The 16,361-nt window shown below is 40.4% G+C and overlaps 1 protein-coding gene across 1 annotated transcript in view; it reads left to right on the top strand.

The window, feature by feature from the left end:
- The window catches only part of LOC139219209 (collagen alpha-2(I) chain), an 83,720-nt gene extending 67,946 nt beyond the window's left edge, over positions 1-15,774 (top strand). Inside the window, exons 36-65 of the mRNA XM_070851015.1 lie at positions 1,242-1,286; positions 1,817-1,861; positions 2,638-2,745; positions 3,094-3,147; positions 3,410-3,463; positions 3,707-3,814; positions 4,627-4,708; positions 4,813-4,920; positions 5,604-5,657; positions 5,849-5,902; positions 6,523-6,576; positions 6,676-6,729; positions 7,039-7,146; positions 7,282-7,335; positions 7,445-7,498; positions 7,726-7,779; positions 8,424-8,477; positions 8,819-8,872; positions 9,233-9,286; positions 9,770-9,823; positions 9,985-10,038; positions 10,223-10,276; positions 10,788-10,805; positions 11,032-11,085; positions 11,656-11,718; positions 11,805-11,970; positions 12,654-12,763; positions 14,048-14,128; positions 14,419-14,601; positions 15,625-15,774. Of these exons, the coding sequence (XP_070707116.1) occupies positions 1,242-1,286; positions 1,817-1,861; positions 2,638-2,745; positions 3,094-3,147; positions 3,410-3,463; positions 3,707-3,814; positions 4,627-4,708; positions 4,813-4,920; positions 5,604-5,657; positions 5,849-5,902; positions 6,523-6,576; positions 6,676-6,729; positions 7,039-7,146; positions 7,282-7,335; positions 7,445-7,498; positions 7,726-7,779; positions 8,424-8,477; positions 8,819-8,872; positions 9,233-9,286; positions 9,770-9,823; positions 9,985-10,038; positions 10,223-10,276; positions 10,788-10,805; positions 11,032-11,085; positions 11,656-11,718; positions 11,805-11,970; positions 12,654-12,763; positions 14,048-14,128; positions 14,419-14,601; positions 15,625-15,774 (2,239 nt within the window). The remainder of the gene's footprint in view (positions 1-1,241; positions 1,287-1,816; positions 1,862-2,637; positions 2,746-3,093; positions 3,148-3,409; positions 3,464-3,706; positions 3,815-4,626; positions 4,709-4,812; positions 4,921-5,603; positions 5,658-5,848; positions 5,903-6,522; positions 6,577-6,675; positions 6,730-7,038; positions 7,147-7,281; positions 7,336-7,444; positions 7,499-7,725; positions 7,780-8,423; positions 8,478-8,818; positions 8,873-9,232; positions 9,287-9,769; positions 9,824-9,984; positions 10,039-10,222; positions 10,277-10,787; positions 10,806-11,031; positions 11,086-11,655; positions 11,719-11,804; positions 11,971-12,653; positions 12,764-14,047; positions 14,129-14,418; positions 14,602-15,624) is intronic.
- The last annotated feature ends 587 nt before the right edge of the window (positions 15,775-16,361 follow it).

Genomic DNA, 16,361 nt, shown 5'->3' with positions numbered 1-16,361 from the left:
GGACAGATATAGTTGAGGCAGAGATTGGTGTTATTATGAAGATTAGACAAAGTCTTTCCTTTCCCTGAACTGAAGTTATATATGAAGCATTAAGGTCACATTTTCCACTTGAAACTCGTCAAAGTTTGTGCACCCTGTAAATCAGTCCTCCTCCTGTTGGTTGGTTAGATTTGGAAATAAGAAAGTCCCTCTTGCATGGAAAGAGTTGCTCTCAGTAATGGAAGTGAGGCAGTTTTCTGAAGTTCACTCCTTGTCTATAGTCGTCCCTGCTGTGTCATTGGGCACACTTTTTTCTCACTCACATGGTTGCCCTCTGCTGTGGTGAAATCCATCAATCTGTCATAGAATAAAGTTAAACAGTGCTGAGTGGGTGGATTCATCAGCTGCTGACTTGAACACTAAATACAGTGGTAAACTCAATGTTTTTGCATCATCCTTGAATGCAGTGAAAGTCACACTATGGTAGAAAACAGCCCTGTTAACAAAAGAGACAAACGAACAACCTGAGTTCCACATTTTGCTGAAAAACTTGTTTCAAACCAAAATATGTCGTTCATTTTTAGAGCAAATAAAAGAATGTGTAACAAGAGCTCCGGATAGACGAAAGAGCCTGGGGGGGAACATTTGTAGTCAAAAAGTGACCCTTTTAAACTTGTGATTTTCTGTTAAAAGTGTGACAATATAATGTGAAAGTTTTTATGTTTATTGTCCCCTAAGATTTACACTCACAAATGACAGGCCATTTGTACTATTGGCCACAGTCTGAAGTAGCAGGTTAAATAGTGAATGGGACGTGAGATCCAGAGGGGCAGTGTACTTCCTGCAGCTTGTGCTTTACTGTCGCTGTGATCCTCAGAGCACAAGGCGCTGAATGACAACACTCAGTGTGGTAAATACGTTGGCTTGTTAACATGTTAAAGTGGTAGTAAATTGTAAATGCCTCTGCCTATAGCTGTTGCTATAGTTACCCGTTTAACGTCGCCAGCGCATTCATTTTGAGCCGTGAACAGACAGTTTAACCGGAACTATTCAGTAGATGTCCTATAGCACTTTTAGTAAAAACCCTGCAGCCAATCAGAATTGAGTAATCACCTAGTGGTGTTATAAAGGTTCACAATAAGACAAGAAGAGAACAATTAATGCTTGGCGCTCCTCTTTTGTATTTCCTCTGAGGGCTCAGAGAGAAGTGTGAGTTGTGGGTGTGATTAGCATGTTCTGACTCGCCTGTTTTTCTTTTTCAGGGTCTGTCGGGTTCCCCTGGAGAGAAGGGCCCCCGAGGACCTCAGGTGAGAGAAACCTTTGAATAGAGAGTTTGTCCCTTAAATCAGAGGGAACTAAATATCTTACTTCTCCCACACGATGTTGGACATAAACTGTAATGTCAGTTTCTAATCATTTAAGTAGAGCTCACAGCATCACTTATTGTTCCTGAGGAAATTCTGTTTATAAAACTGTTGTGGCAAATCCCGACACATGAACAGGCTGCACATGTAGACTGATAGAATTACATGCATTTCTTAGCTTTAGCATTAGCTTCACACTCACTGTTGCATCTTACTGGATGATCCAAGGGATTTTGTAGAACTTTAACAGTGCACCTTGCATTACACTAACATCAAGGAAAAAGTTGAATGTCAGGAGCTAAAATGAATCCACACACAGTTAATAGCTGTGCATCAGATTCATCCTAATAGTAGTAATAGTGTGTATAAATACTCAGTTTAAAATAATTTATGATTCACTGGCAAACTTTTTGTCTTTTTTCTGTTTCCTAATCAATGAGTGACCTAAGTGTAACATGTGCTGTTCCTCACAGGGTTGGATTGGAGATGAAGGATCCAAAGGGATACATGGCCCACCAGTAAGTTATTATTCACGATGAAGTCACAGAGTCAGTTCATAGGACAATATAATCACAATAGGCCATGTGTTTGCTTTAGAGTGGCAATATAATTGGACAAAGTGGTTTTCTTGTCTTTTTGCTCTTGTTTGGTAATTTCACTCGTTGTGAAGAGATGATGTGCACTGCTATGGTGGTTGTCAAGCAGCAAAGTTCAGGTTTGGGGTCAAACATCACAAGGATTTGCACTGGATTTTACAAAGCTTTTAGATTAAATGTTCTGTCTATTCCCTCAACCAGGCAGAAAGTCAAATACTTGAAGAAATCCAGAAAAAGAAAGGCTCGATACACTATCAATACAATGTGATGAATCATAGGAGTGCAATGGATCACACAACTCGTGGTTCAGATCGATTGTAATGTTGGGATTTAACATGCCCCATTCACATGAACACATACACACCCACTGATTCATTAAAACAAATGTTCCAGTTTGTGTGTTTCTAATCAATCTGTCATTTGCCTCCTTAAATTAAAATTGAAGATGAATTGACCAAAACGAGTCACAACTGACTGAATATTATTGATAGATTATTCATAGCGATGACGCTAGAGCAACAACAGACATACAATATGCAAGAGAAACCATTACAGATCATCACAGTGGGAGTCCAACAAGTCTTTTAAACTCACTTGGAACATTAGATTAAATCAGAATAAATTTTCACATTGACAAATTTAAATTGGATCTCAGTTCTAACAGTTTCAATCAGTATGCCTGTTTATGTGATTCCTAGGGCCCTCCAGGTCTCCCAGGTGCTGATGGGTCAACTGGAAAACCTGGACCCAGGGGAAGCCAAGGGCCCCCAGGACCTCAGGGTCCGCAGGGGCCAACAGGAATCCCAGTGAGTGGGTACCTACCATCAACTGCTGCTTTTTACACATGTAGTCTAGATTTCCAATCATCTGGAAAGAGAAAAATCCATGTTTATTTTCATTTGAATACAAGTATCTGAATATGTGGGTGACGTGTCGCAACATACAAACCAAACACAGAAAGTTATTTGACCACATTTGTTGTTTGTTGGATGTCGTCAGGGTCCCCAGGGTGCTGATGGATTAGTAGGAGCAGCAGGGGAGAGAGGACAAATGGTAAAGTACAGTGCATATAACAATCATTTTGTTTAATCATGAGATGTTTGTATTTGTAACCTTATTTTTGTCGCTTACTGAACTAATACCGTGGCCCACAGGGTTTACCTGGCTTGCCTGGTGATGCTGGCCCCACAGGACAAGATGGGCAACAGGTAGGGTTTAGTTTAGCTTTATACTGAAGCAAAGACAACAACATTTTCATAAATCCAATCCAATATATAATTTCCTCTTTTCTCTTTCACTCCCTTTAGTGCAAAGATGATCAAACACTATATTTATAGAATGACATTAAAGTTATAAGCACTGTAGACCAGCAGAATACAATGAGATAGAACACTATAAATAATGATGTGCTAGGACAGCAAAGGACATTTTAATACCAGTTGCTGATTGTTTTGACTTTTGACTCATCAGGGTCAGCATGGCCAAAGAGGCACCGAAGGCCCACCTGGACGGAAAGGAGACCAGGTCAGTGATCACAGCAGCATCATTCCTGAGTCTTTACATCACTCTTGGTTAATACCACAAACAGCTTAACTCACTTAAAGTTTGTTTTGTACAACACAAGGTTGAAGTTTAATGTTGTGAAAAAGTCTGCAGCCTCAGGCTTGAGGGAAGAAAACGCTTTGACAGCCAACTGTGTAACAGGATTGAAACTCCTGCTGTTGGTATCTGCACAGCATCTGATTTCTTCTTCGTGATATTTGCCAGGGGGACTCAGGGCCTTGTGGGAAGCCTGGACCTCCAGGGCCCCAAGGAGAGAGAGGACTACAGGGTCAGAAAGCCTTACAGGGACCACCTGGACCAGCGGGTAAAGAGGTGGGTGCATTTATCTACTGTTTGCTGATGACCTTCACTTTAAATGATTACAGACGTTCTCACATGTGTTCAACTGCTGTCTCATAAATGACAGCGCAGCTCCATGGGAGGTGATTTTACCAATTCACTCAAGGCCTTCATCACATCACCATCATCTTCTCCTTCCTGTTACTTTACAGCATCACACAAACAATCTGTCCAATGTGCTTGTTGTATTTCTTTTGATTTCTTGTAAGAAACACAAATCATTGTATTATTTGTTAATATTTTGAAATACGTTAAAACACCAGAACTGTTGCATAAACCATGACATTAGATTTTCCTGAAGATGCGATGGTGGCAGTACCTCTGAGGGTTTTCAAATGGTGATCATGTAACAGCAGGATGAGCAGAGATCTGACATGAATTATACTTTCTGTGATACCTTCAACAGGGATGTCTTCACTCAGCTTGATGAAAATAGACTTTCCATCTTGAAAGCATCGGAAATCAAAACATTTATCCAGTCAAGCAGAGTGCTAATAGAGTGTGTAATTGCTTTTTGTAGTCCTTATTGGTATTTCAAAAACATTTTTTCAGTTTTATAGTTTTTACTGAAAAACAGTAAAATTTCAACCCCTGAAGTAAAGAACAAACAAAAGCAATAAGAAGCAGAATACAAACAAGATACAAGATAAAGAAAGAAAAATAGCAAACAACGAGAACAAAAGAACAAAAGTTCCACATTGTGGGAAATGTGCTTATCAACGTTCTGGAAATTGCATTAGATCTGTGAGACACTTACTGCACTAATGTTCACTCCTCCTCTGCAGGGTGATGTCGGGCATCCTGGTGAAGCTGGAGATCCGGGACCCAAAGGGGAGAAGGTCAATAGACTACTTTAGTTTGCTGAAAGTGAATAGACAAAATAAAGTTGTTCACATCTGATCTCTGATTATGTTGGTTTGACGGTTAGCGATGTTGCCGGGTTCTGATCTGATTGTGGTTATTGTCGGCAGGGGGAGATGGGACCTCCAGGTTTGTCTGGTCGAGAAGGCCCTTGGGGGGGCCTTGGAGAAAATGGTGTAAGGGGCCCAAAAGGGGAGAAGGGCCACATTGGACTAATGGTGCGCATAACTTCTCAACAGTGTCACAACAATTGCATGTTTTTTGCCTTAGTATATTTATTTTGACTAAATCCCACAAAACACTGTCCTCTAGAACTAGAATGCCAAGTGTGTATTATTCCTCCACTGAAAATAGTCCCAAACAAATGGTCTATTTATCCCTGTTTGAGTAAAATTTGATAAAAAACAATAGTGCCCAGCTGGGGTCTCAGTAATTTCCTAATTAATAAAGTATACTTTATTTTCAAGCTTTATATCTGCAGTAGGAACTAATGAGCTTGGGACTAAGCGCCACAGATATGGTGGGCAAGACGGAACATATTGAGTGGCAGGCTGTTGGTTTTAGTCTTGTCAAGGGATTTGTTGACAATTAGTAAAAAACAGATCATAGCAAGCCTTACTTATCCTTTTAATGTGTATTTGTATAATATGTCCAGAAGAGATGTACTCATAAAGAAGATCTATGTAGCACATTAAAGCTTTGATAAATGTATAACAAATAAAGTTCCCCTGTCAGAAAAATCAGAGGAAAGGAAGCAAAACCTCTAAGATCACTAGTACGACATCCAATATCCAATATCCAAGATTTTGGTTAATTAGCAACATAAATGTAATATAAAACTGGTCAGAAAAGATTGATGAGTAGAAACTGTTCCTGATGTTACGTTTGTCCTCTTGAACAGGGTGAACCGGGGCTCATGGGTGAAGTGGGACCTGCAGGTCTGGCGGGGTTACAGGTGAGTTTATTACCAGGATGTATTGATGGCATGCTGCTCAGAGTGGCCTTCATATTAACCTTTATTGAACCATTCACAGCTGGGATTGAAATGTATTGACCGATGTGACACATATGTGTTGTGTCTCCACACATGTTCAAGCTGATGTCACTGTCTATAGTTTTTCTCTGGTGTGCTTGTGCTTATTTTAGGGAGTCATGGGACCTACGGGACCCCCGGGGCTGGATGGACCACAAGGCGAAAAGGTAATTTTATCTATTTTTCTCAGTAACAAACCACATATTTTTGTTCAGTGTTGTTAATAGTTTGAATTTAGAACATCAAAACCTAACATTTTTTGTTATTGAACTAATGGTATCTTTGGCTGCATGAATGAGTCACCACTGCCTTCATCTCTCTGGATATATATTATATATAAGTGGTTTCATGAGTAATTATTTGACTGTGCTTACCTGCTGGGTTTAATCAGCCCTCAAGGACAAATAGTTCCTGGTTGTGCTCAGTCTTACACAGACTACACACAATCTACAGCAGCATTGGTATGGTATTATGTGAACTAGTTCAGGACCAATGTATACTTGGCTCTTGTGAAAAAAGAATGTTTTCATAGGAAAATCATTCTACAACAGTAAAAAACAAAACTCTCACGTCATGAGTTAACTTTAGTAAGTGCTCCAGGTTTTCAGTGTGCACAAACATTACAGCCGCTGATGAGTAAGAGGGACTAATCAGAGAGGGACCCCTGCCTTGCCAGGCACAGACTGTACTCTTTCTGATGCATCTACACTACATCACCCGCTGCGCTCAGCTTGAATCAAATCAGTTAAATCAGGAAGGCATTAAAATATTTTCATCCCCCTCTCAGGGGGAGTCTGGGCCCGTAGGATTTCCTGGACCTCCAGCGCCAGGAGGCCCTCAGGTAAACTCTGATTCCATTTAACATTTTGTACAACAAGGTGTGCAGTACAGCTGTATGAAGAAAGCCATCCATTCGCTGCCTTGTTTGTCTTGTACATAGGGACTAACTGGTGCACATGGTGTCAGAGGAGACATGGGGGCGCTGGGACCACCTGTAAGTATCCTTGTAGGGTCAAACTTTCAGTGTGTCCAATATGTCCAAATACCTGCAAGACTTATGATATTCCCATCAGCCTCAGCTATACTTTGTGTTTAGTGCACAGTAGCACATGTTAGCATTCTTACACGCTAAACTAAGATGGTGAACATGGCAAACCATACCAAGCCAAGTCACCAAGCGTCTGAACCCTGGAAGCTGATTTTGATTTAAGTAAAATCAGTCTTAAGCCCAAATCAAAAACAAAAGAAATTAATAACTCGTCAAAGTTTTTTGAATTTTATTTATGGGATGTCTTCACGGCAGGGTCCAGTAGGACAAGTTGGACCTGAGGGAGAGCAGGGAGCTAAAGGGGAACCAGGGCCACACGGACCAAAGGGAGAGCCAGGAGCACCAGGTCCGCCAGGGGAACAGGTTAGCGAGGATTTATACATCTACTGCATCAAATTTCTAAATACACCATATATAACCTAAGTGCATGTCTATACGTTGCACCTTCTTAATGAATGTATTGTAAAACTACCTCATTAATATGAATTACCTGTGCAGGGTGAGGATGGTCTGCCAGGAATTCAAGGTCCCCCAGCTCTGCCAGGGTTTGAGGTGAAAACTAAAACTTGAAACAAATCACACTTTCTCTGATGTTAATTACCACTGACGACGATGGCTTTTCCCTCTCAACAACCTCCTCCTCCTCTTTTCACTTTCTCAGGGCCCTCCTGGAGAGATGGGACCCCGAGGTCCTGCAGGTCCCACTGGGGCTCCTGTAAGTGTGTGGATGTGTACAACAGAGAAATAGAGTGGATGATGAAATCATGTGTTGCCTTTAACAGCTGGTCTTAATTAAACCATGTCTCTGTAGTGGTTAGTTATTAAGAAACTGGCAAACAGTCGTAAAAATCATACTGCATATGTGTGTTTGTGTTTGTTTTGTATGTCTGGTCATCTTAACGGCAATTTTATTTTTTTTAAATGAATATTGCTGCTTTACAGGGAGTGCAAGGAAGACCAGGAGCTGAGGGGAAACAGGGCGTGACAGGGGAGAAGGTAAGATCCTCGTATTCCAGTGTGATTTGTTGTCTTCAAACATTTTAATCTTTAATTTATCCAATCTAGTTTTTCAAACAAATCATTTGGTCCATGTTGTTCTGCTTTAAGTCAAAATACAACAAAATGCATACATGTAGCCATGCCGTGGAAACAAGTTTAGGGAACAGTTCAATATTTTTAGGAAACACACTTAAATATGAAGCTGCAGCTAGCAGCCAGTTAACTTAGCATGGAGACTCGAAACAGGAGGAAACGGCTCTGTCTAAAGGTAATCAGCTTCCTTTGTCTCCAGCCATCATGTTTATCATCATAAGTGCAGCAGGTAATTTTGCAGCTTCAGTTACATTTCCATACCAGGAGGGGGCCCCTAACTTTATTTTCAGCCCCCAGAATGGCATTTGTGCTAATGACAGACAGTATGTCAAGAGCCCAAAAGATACCTTCATTAAGCACATGCATGTACTGATAGTGATATGTTTTTCATTTAATGTTCTAACAATTACATTACTGACAGCTAACTTTGAAATTTGCAACACAAATGTAACACTGCAGCTGCTAAACGTCTCCTTTTCCAGTTGGAAGTTGTCCAAGAAGATGCTAATTTGCTTTTTCACTAATCAATTTGTGTTTTACCCCTACAGGGAGATGATGGCAAGAGTGGATCACCAGGGAAGACGGGTCATGTTGGAAGGAGGGTAAGAACTCTGTAAGACTGTTTAAGTCTTGTGAGAATTTTGCAGGGGAAATCTAGTGCTAAATAATGTAAAGATATGGCAGAAAATCAGCAGTTGTGATGAATCCAAAGAGGTTAATATTCAGTCATCAATCTGTGCTTGTAATACTAATGCTGAAAACAGAATTTTTTCATGCAGTTATTGTGGTGCATGTGTGTGGGATCACAGAGCAATTGGCCAGAAGCAGCCATTTTGGCAGCCACTGCATGTACAGATTCATGCATAAAACATAAAGTTGTTTCGCGTGCGCCCCCTCTTGCTTGGTGTTGCCTCATTGAAAACCATGGCGAACTCTTCCACAGGGGAAACGCGGGAAAGCCGGAGCCAGAGGGACCAGAGGAGACCGAGGACCAAAGGTGGGACACATGGAAACAGGGCCCACAGGCTTTGTGCACATCAGGTTTAATTATGATGTATGAGTACAGCAACAGTAGTGTGTGTTTTGTTGTTCAGGCCGAAAAGGGAGACACAGGACTGGTTGGCCTCCCTGGGTGGCCAGGGCTCATTGTAAGTCAGTTTATTCATTTACTCAACATCCATTCTTATGCCCTAGCTAAACATATCCCCACATTAGCTCTGAAATTGTCTGTTCAGCAATCTGTCCAGTTCAGTGATTTGGAGAGAAGGGAGTGTAATGAATGGCACAATGAAAGTGCATTTGATCAGTCAGTGAATTGATATCCACTTGATATATTTCTTTTACTTTTGTCACCAAGGGAATCCCTGGTTTACGTGGAGAGCTGGGGGATCAAGGTGAAAAGGGGAAAGAGGTAAACAGAATGTATAAACCTGACACAGATTCAGTGAAAGAATGAGTGAATTCGACTGGTTTTCACTGGATTCATTTTGTTAAAATGACGCTAAATAATAGTTGTTTTTTTTTCTCCCTAACTTCACTTTTATTTAAGCGTACTTTTTCTCTCTCAAGATTACAAATGACATCCAACAAAATATATATGCATCATGAGCAGAGGGAGATAAAACCACACCCCAATAGATTACATTACAACAATAAAAGAAAAACAGAGAAAAATAAAATGATCTAAAACAAAAAATGTTCCAAAATGGATTCAAATGCATTTATAAGAATATATTGGGTGTCAAATATGACTGGTCACACTAATCGGCATTGTTCCTCTGGGCTCACTTGAGGCTCTGGCAGAACCTTGTAGCCACAATGTGATCATTTTTTATTGTGCTGATCTGCTGTCTGAGTGAAGGTGGAGGCTTGACTGTGTCGTTTGTGTGCTCAGGGTGAGAAAGGAGACATGGGACTGACTGGACCACCTGGAGCTGATGCCACCAAGGTAGAAGCTGTGAAGGTTTAACGTGTTAATAATGAGATGAACGTAGAACGCAGAAAAGCCACCAGCAGTGTTTATAACGTTACTATGCCTACTACTACTACTTGCTTCAGTTTTCTTGTGAGTGAGTCACTGGAAACGATGTTTTTTTTTATTCTTTTCAGGGTATTCGTGGTGCTGTTGGGTTGCCAGGTCCACCGGGCCTGAAGGGAGAGCAGGTACACAAAATAAGAAGATCATTGTTTGAAGTCTTATTTTCTCTCATATGTTCTGAAGATTGAATTTTCACCAAATTTGTATAGATGTTTTTATGACTTATGCTAAACAAATCGATGTAAGGGATAATGTACAGTCATTATTGCAAAAGAAACCCTATAATTTGACCTTCTCTCTGTCCTTTAGGGAAATATTGGTCTACCAGGACCAAGGGGAATACCAGGGATGCCAGGACTGCCTGTAAGTTTCATGTACTAATAGCTTATTTAATATATTTCATTCATATTTCACTTATTGGACTCTTTTTGTCGCTGGCTGTAATATCCGTCTGTGTTTATAACTGGTGCTTTGGTGTTCTTTATCTTGTTTTTTTTCTTTATGGAAAGAACTTTATTTGAAATTCCTGTTGGATGTACTTTTTGCCTGGGATATCTTTACATTTTGAATTTCAGTTGTCACTCAGCTACATTCATCCAGATTGTGTCTAGAAAATGGAGATGGCACAGAAGTGAGATGTGTGATGGAAACATAATAACTCATTCCTGTGAAATGTGGACTATGATTATGACTGTGAAATTATTATGTCTTATTGGGAAAAATCCATTGACTTAGGTTATAAAATCTGCAAATCCATGAAGGCTTCTTAATGCAGCAGATAAAAGCACTTGGAAGCTCTGTGTTGATAAATCCTCTTTGCAGTGGAAAGTCATACTAATGCCCTTTTCCTCTCCTGTTCTCTCATCTGTTGCAGGGTTTGTTTGGATTTAAGGTATGATATTATCAACTCGAGCACTCTTTTCCTGATCAAATTCACTTCTTCCTCACCGTTATCTGAACACCCTGGAGGATTCTCCAATAAGATCGCTCTGTTTTATGTTGATGGCACATATAATCATAGAGCTGTCAGACTTTCTTTATCTCCATGTAAGTGTGTTTTATAGACAGAACAGTGCAGTATCATATGCTGTGCTTAATACTTTTTCCTCTCCCTAAAGGGAATGAAAGGCTACCAAGGTTTGCCTGGTGTGCCTGGCAGGAGGGGACTCCCGGTAGGTTTACAACAGAGGTTGAAGCAAACTCTGAATAAAAATTTGATTCCTTATCATTTTGATATAAAGCACTCTAGATACCTTAGATGCGTTCCAAAGTGTACATTTATGCAAAGAATGAGTTCAGAGAGAGAGATGACTTTAGTTAAATAATGATGAGATCAGTGCAGTCTGCATACTTCTCATGTGTCTAACAGTTTGCTTAGTTTATAACTTCACTGGCTTTAGCTAACACTAGCTTAACATTCAGGGGAAATGGGTCCAAATTCTTCTACTGTCTCAGGTATTGATGTAATTGCAGTGACACTGTAATTTTTAAGGATATTAGTATTTGAACACCACATTGTTTGATTAGAGAAAATTGTCAAAACGTAACTCAACCTTTTACACAGCCTAAGAAATTAACCTTTTTATTTCATTGCATCATCACTCAGTTGTATGAAGATTTTTTTATTTGTCACTACACTATGTGATGCATAACAGAAAGTTTTTTTAATCTGGATTATAATATCAATGATATATATATTTTTGTAGTGTACGCCTAACGGGTGCATCTTCCTTGTGTTTCAGGGTCCCCCTGGGGTTCCTGGACCCCCGGGAAAGTCACTGAACATGACGCTGACTCAACTCAAGGCAAGTGGTTCATGTCCTGCAGTTAAAGTGCTTTATTTAACGTGGGGTTACAATTACAATTAATTTTTTCCTCTTTCCCTGTCCAGGACCTGATGTATGTCTCAGATAAGCCCAACTATCCTCTGCTCCAGAATCTGCTAGATTATCTGCAGCAGGAGCTTCGGCTGCTGGTAGATCCTCCAGATGGCAGCAAAGAGCATCCTGCCACCACCTGTCTGGAGCTCTGGCTCTGTCACCCCGAATACAGCAGCGGTCAGTTCCTGAAACAATTAAATAACTGTAAATCTACGCTGAATTATTTGGGGAATCACTGAGCTAGTTGGAGTTCTGGACAATGTTTCTCTGTGTAAGATGTGTGCATCAGCCAGCATATGAGGTTTTCTTAACTCATCGATCAACCGGTAACAACAATCAATCAGTGTGAGAATTTTGAGATTGGTGAGAATCTGTGGAGAATTTACTGCAACTTTGTGAGCTAAGAGAGACCTAAGAGCTGGTGTCAAACATCAGATCTGTCTGTCCTGAGCAACAGCAGACACTTGAACAGGATGGTTTTTATCCTCAGTAGTGTTTTACATCACATGGATGAACAGCTGAGGTCAAAAACATCAGTATATCACTAATTGTAGTTTTAGCCTGCTTGTTTGGGAGGATGATCCAAAACAGTCGACTATTTGATGATTCAAACTAAGACGCCTTATTCGACTGCCGCATTGCCGCATTGGCATTAAAGCATAAAACAGGAGTGATATGTGTCCTGTACATTTAACAAAAAACAAAAGAAATAATACACTGCAGACATATTTAATGGTTCTTTGATACAGTGTGTTGGAGTGACTGTGTTTCCAGTATCGCTCAGGCCTTTCTGTAAGTGTGGAGCACAAGACTTTTATCCCTGTGGATTTCATTGCGCTCTCGCTAACCTTTCTTTGCAGGAATGTATTACATTGACCCCAACCAGGGCAGCCCAGGCGACGCTCTGCTGGCCTACTGCAGCTTCTCTTCCACATCAAAACAGACCTGCCTTCACCCTCGAGACTCACAGGTAGAAAGGCATCACCAGAGAAAGACTACAGGAAATTGCACCTCTGGATCAATGGCATGCCCGCAAACTTCACTGAACCTTGTTGTACGACCTGAAACCCAATTTTAAGAATTGTCACACATTAGTAGCGATAGCTGAGACTTCTGCTTTGATCACTTGAACTTGAACCTGTGACACAGTTACCATGAAGGAAAGTTTTTTTCAAACCCAAATTTGACTTTGGTTGTTTGGACAACATTCCTACAGTATCAGTTACGAGATAATTAGATTCACTGACTTTATTGCTGAGATCTAATGTCTGACACACACACACACAAATTCAATGATTACTTACCCTAACCTCTATTAGGATTAGGGTTAGTAATAGACTAGTAAAAACAAAAAAACACAGTGCCCATGAGTAAAAAGTAAATGCATGACATCCACAGTTCGTCCAACAGCACTCTACATTAACAGTTTGCCACAAAAATCTAACAATAATTTTAGACTAATAAAATGCCTGGCTGTTTTTTTTTTTTCAGAAAGTCTTTTTTAATGTATTTTAAATGGCTTTTTGTTTTTCTCCTTTTCTATTTTAATGTGTGATTCCGTCTCTCTCATGTTTGCCTTCGTTCTTCTCTCTTTTTACTCCAGTGAATTTAGGCTCTGTGTTCTTTTGTTTGAAGCAAGAATATTTAACTTTTTAAGAAAGAAATAACACATCCGTCCTCTTAGAGATGAAAAGTTAGATTCAGGGTATTAACTGTTGTTCAGAAAAGGTAACATAGTCTCACTCAAACATGACTGAGCTGTCATCTTGCCCAGGACTCTCTTGTAAAGGAGATTTAAATCCCAAAGAGATCTCCCTGAGTAAATACAGGTGAAATAAATACAATCAAACTAATAAACCAAGTAAGACAATATTCAACAAATGAAGCGTTGTGCATGAAACACGCATGGATAAATGAGTTTCTACATTCATCCTAATGACTTTGGGACAACCAGGACACAGATGTTGTTATTCTCATTGTTATTGTCCTTTTCTGTAGTCATTATCAGAACACACTCTCACCTCTCACCGCCTCGACTCCAATACAGTCAATACTACCTAAAAAATTGAATTTTTTATGAATTTGTCTGGGGTAGTGTGTGCATTTCTGTCTAAGGTTGTCAATACACTCCTGGTTCATGCTTGAGCTGCGTGCTAATCCAGAGTTCATGAGCAGCTGTCCGAACATTGACCTTCGCAAGTCTCCTACATGAGACCAGATTTGCAAACTTGTTCCTTCTTTTCTCCGTCTGCAGTTGCCCATGAAAGCCTGGATGGAAGAATTTTCTGAAGAAGGATCTTTTCAGTGGCTCAGCAGGCTGGAGCAAGGGTTTCAGGTGAGTGGATCCCTCTGAAGGGAAAAATCAAACACAACAGTTACCCTAATTTGGATGTAATTGTAAATCATAGATGGTATATTCATCAGAAGTGTGTCCAGTGGTGTTATTGGACACTTTGGGGCAGAAGAAACACAAACCCCTAACATATCTATATAGACCCAACATGTACTGTACCAACACCAAAACAATTAGCTTTGAGAGGCTAAATCACTGTAATTGATTTGTTTTTGTTTTTTTGGCACATTTTGTCCATTTTCCTGTGAATTTTTTCATTCCTTTCTTTACAGTTTTACTATCCAGGTGCTAATGTGGTCCAGATGCGTTTTCTGAGGTTACACAGTAGCACTGCCATCCAGAAGGTGACCTACTCCTGCCATCCAGGACACAGACTAGGCCACACAGACAGAGACGTCAAATTCCTCACTGACACAAGGAAGCAAAGTTACCTCGGAGAACTTAAAGATTGTGTGGTATGTTAAAAGTTTTCTCAGCTTCCTTTTTCGTTCTTTGCTCTTGGGAGGCTTGAGGAAGTACGGGTCATGTTGTTGTTAAGTAAAATCTTGTTACAGAAAAATCTTATATGACTTGGGAATAGTCAGCAACTTTATTTTTTGCAACTTCCTCGTTATATTTATTTGAAAAATAAAAGTTTTTTCCACAGTGATTCTCATTGGGGCTGGCAACCACTGATTGCATATTTGGAGACCATCTTAATCTATGCTTTGTTGCTTTGAGATATCCAAAGCACTTCCATATAAGTGACACTATAATTAGACAATGTCCCCAACTTTGGAAGAAAACGCAACCTCACTTCCATCCATCCATCTATTATCTATACTGCTTAAGGGGGACCGGGGGGGCTGGAGTCAATCCTAGCTGACACTGGCCAAGAGGTGGGGTACACTTTCCTTTTCTTGACTGGTCTCCAGTCAAGGACAATTGGACAATTTAGAGTCACCAGTTAACCTAACCTGCATGTCTTTGGACAGTGGGAGAAAGCTGGACTACATGGAGATAATCCACGAAAGCACGGGAGAACACATAGAAAGGCCCCAGCCAGCCATGCTTCACACACCACCGTGCTGACCCCCTCGATTTCATTAGTCTGTTGTCCTCTTTTCTAGAGGACATTCACTCTCATATCCACTCTCCTCACTGGTAACTCAAGCAGTGTGCATGTACTTTGACATGCAACTGCAGACTGACTGGCTTTAGTCTGCTTTAGTCGGCTGTTGGATCTATTTGGATGTATCAAGTAAAAAACGTTGACGTAAATCATTTAATTGCCCAGCACTAGGGTCAAGACGTCATTTTCACTTGGTAGTCTTGAAAATCCTGGATTTAACTAAAATAACAATGTGACATTCTTGCAGCTGTAGTTTAGACAAAACATACGTAGAAATATGCTAAAGTATCACTGTCATATAAAGAAGTGATGATTCATAGGAGTTAGATGTAATTTAATTTAATTCTGTCTGCTTCCTGTGTGCCAGCCTGGAGAAGAGACCGTCTCTGGGCCTCGGGAGTCTGTGTTTGAGTTCGAGGACCTCCAGCTGCTTCCCCTGAGAGATGTAGCACTAATGGAAGGTGGGAATTTCACGCATCAGTTTGGCTTCACTTTCGGGCCTGTGTGCTTCAGCTAGAGGATGCTACAGAGCTGTGCCATCTCAGGGGACTCCCAGGTCCAGGACACAAACCTCTGTTAGAGTCATGGACATCAAGGGGACACCTGGAATATCTCTTCCAATTTCTGGAGATGTCACTTCTTTTTCCACTTGTTTTGGGGGCCTTGATCTCTCGAGGTCAGTGACTCCGTATTCATGAATTTGAGTGGACAAGCGTCCGCAGGCTTTTTTTTTACAGAGAAGTCAATTTTGTTTACAGAGACGTTTATCTCATATTGAATAATTTAAAAATATATGTTTTTTTTTTGTTTTTTTTTACATTTATATAATGTTTTTTCTCTGTTTTATTTTTGTCATGTATTTTGGGCTTTTGTCATTGCCTGTCTATTGTGTATATAAATGTCAGACTGTCCTAACTGACCTCCTAACAACGTGTTCTGCATGGGGACACGGCTACCGTCGTCCCATTGGCCGTATGGGACCAGGCCAGTGAACTCTCTGAGTCCACTACTCTGTTACTGTAAGTGAACTCTCATATGTCACTTTTCTCAAGGTGCTGGTTAAGTTTTATTTGAAAGACCAACATTTATTTGATCCCACAAACA

The sequence above is a fragment of the Pempheris klunzingeri genome, chromosome 19 (genome assembly GCF_042242105.1).
Source record: "Pempheris klunzingeri isolate RE-2024b chromosome 19, fPemKlu1.hap1, whole genome shotgun sequence".
In the NCBI taxonomy this organism is placed as follows: domain Eukaryota; kingdom Metazoa; phylum Chordata; class Actinopteri; order Acropomatiformes; family Pempheridae; genus Pempheris; species Pempheris klunzingeri.
This window is presented reverse-complemented; position numbering and strand designations above follow the sequence as displayed.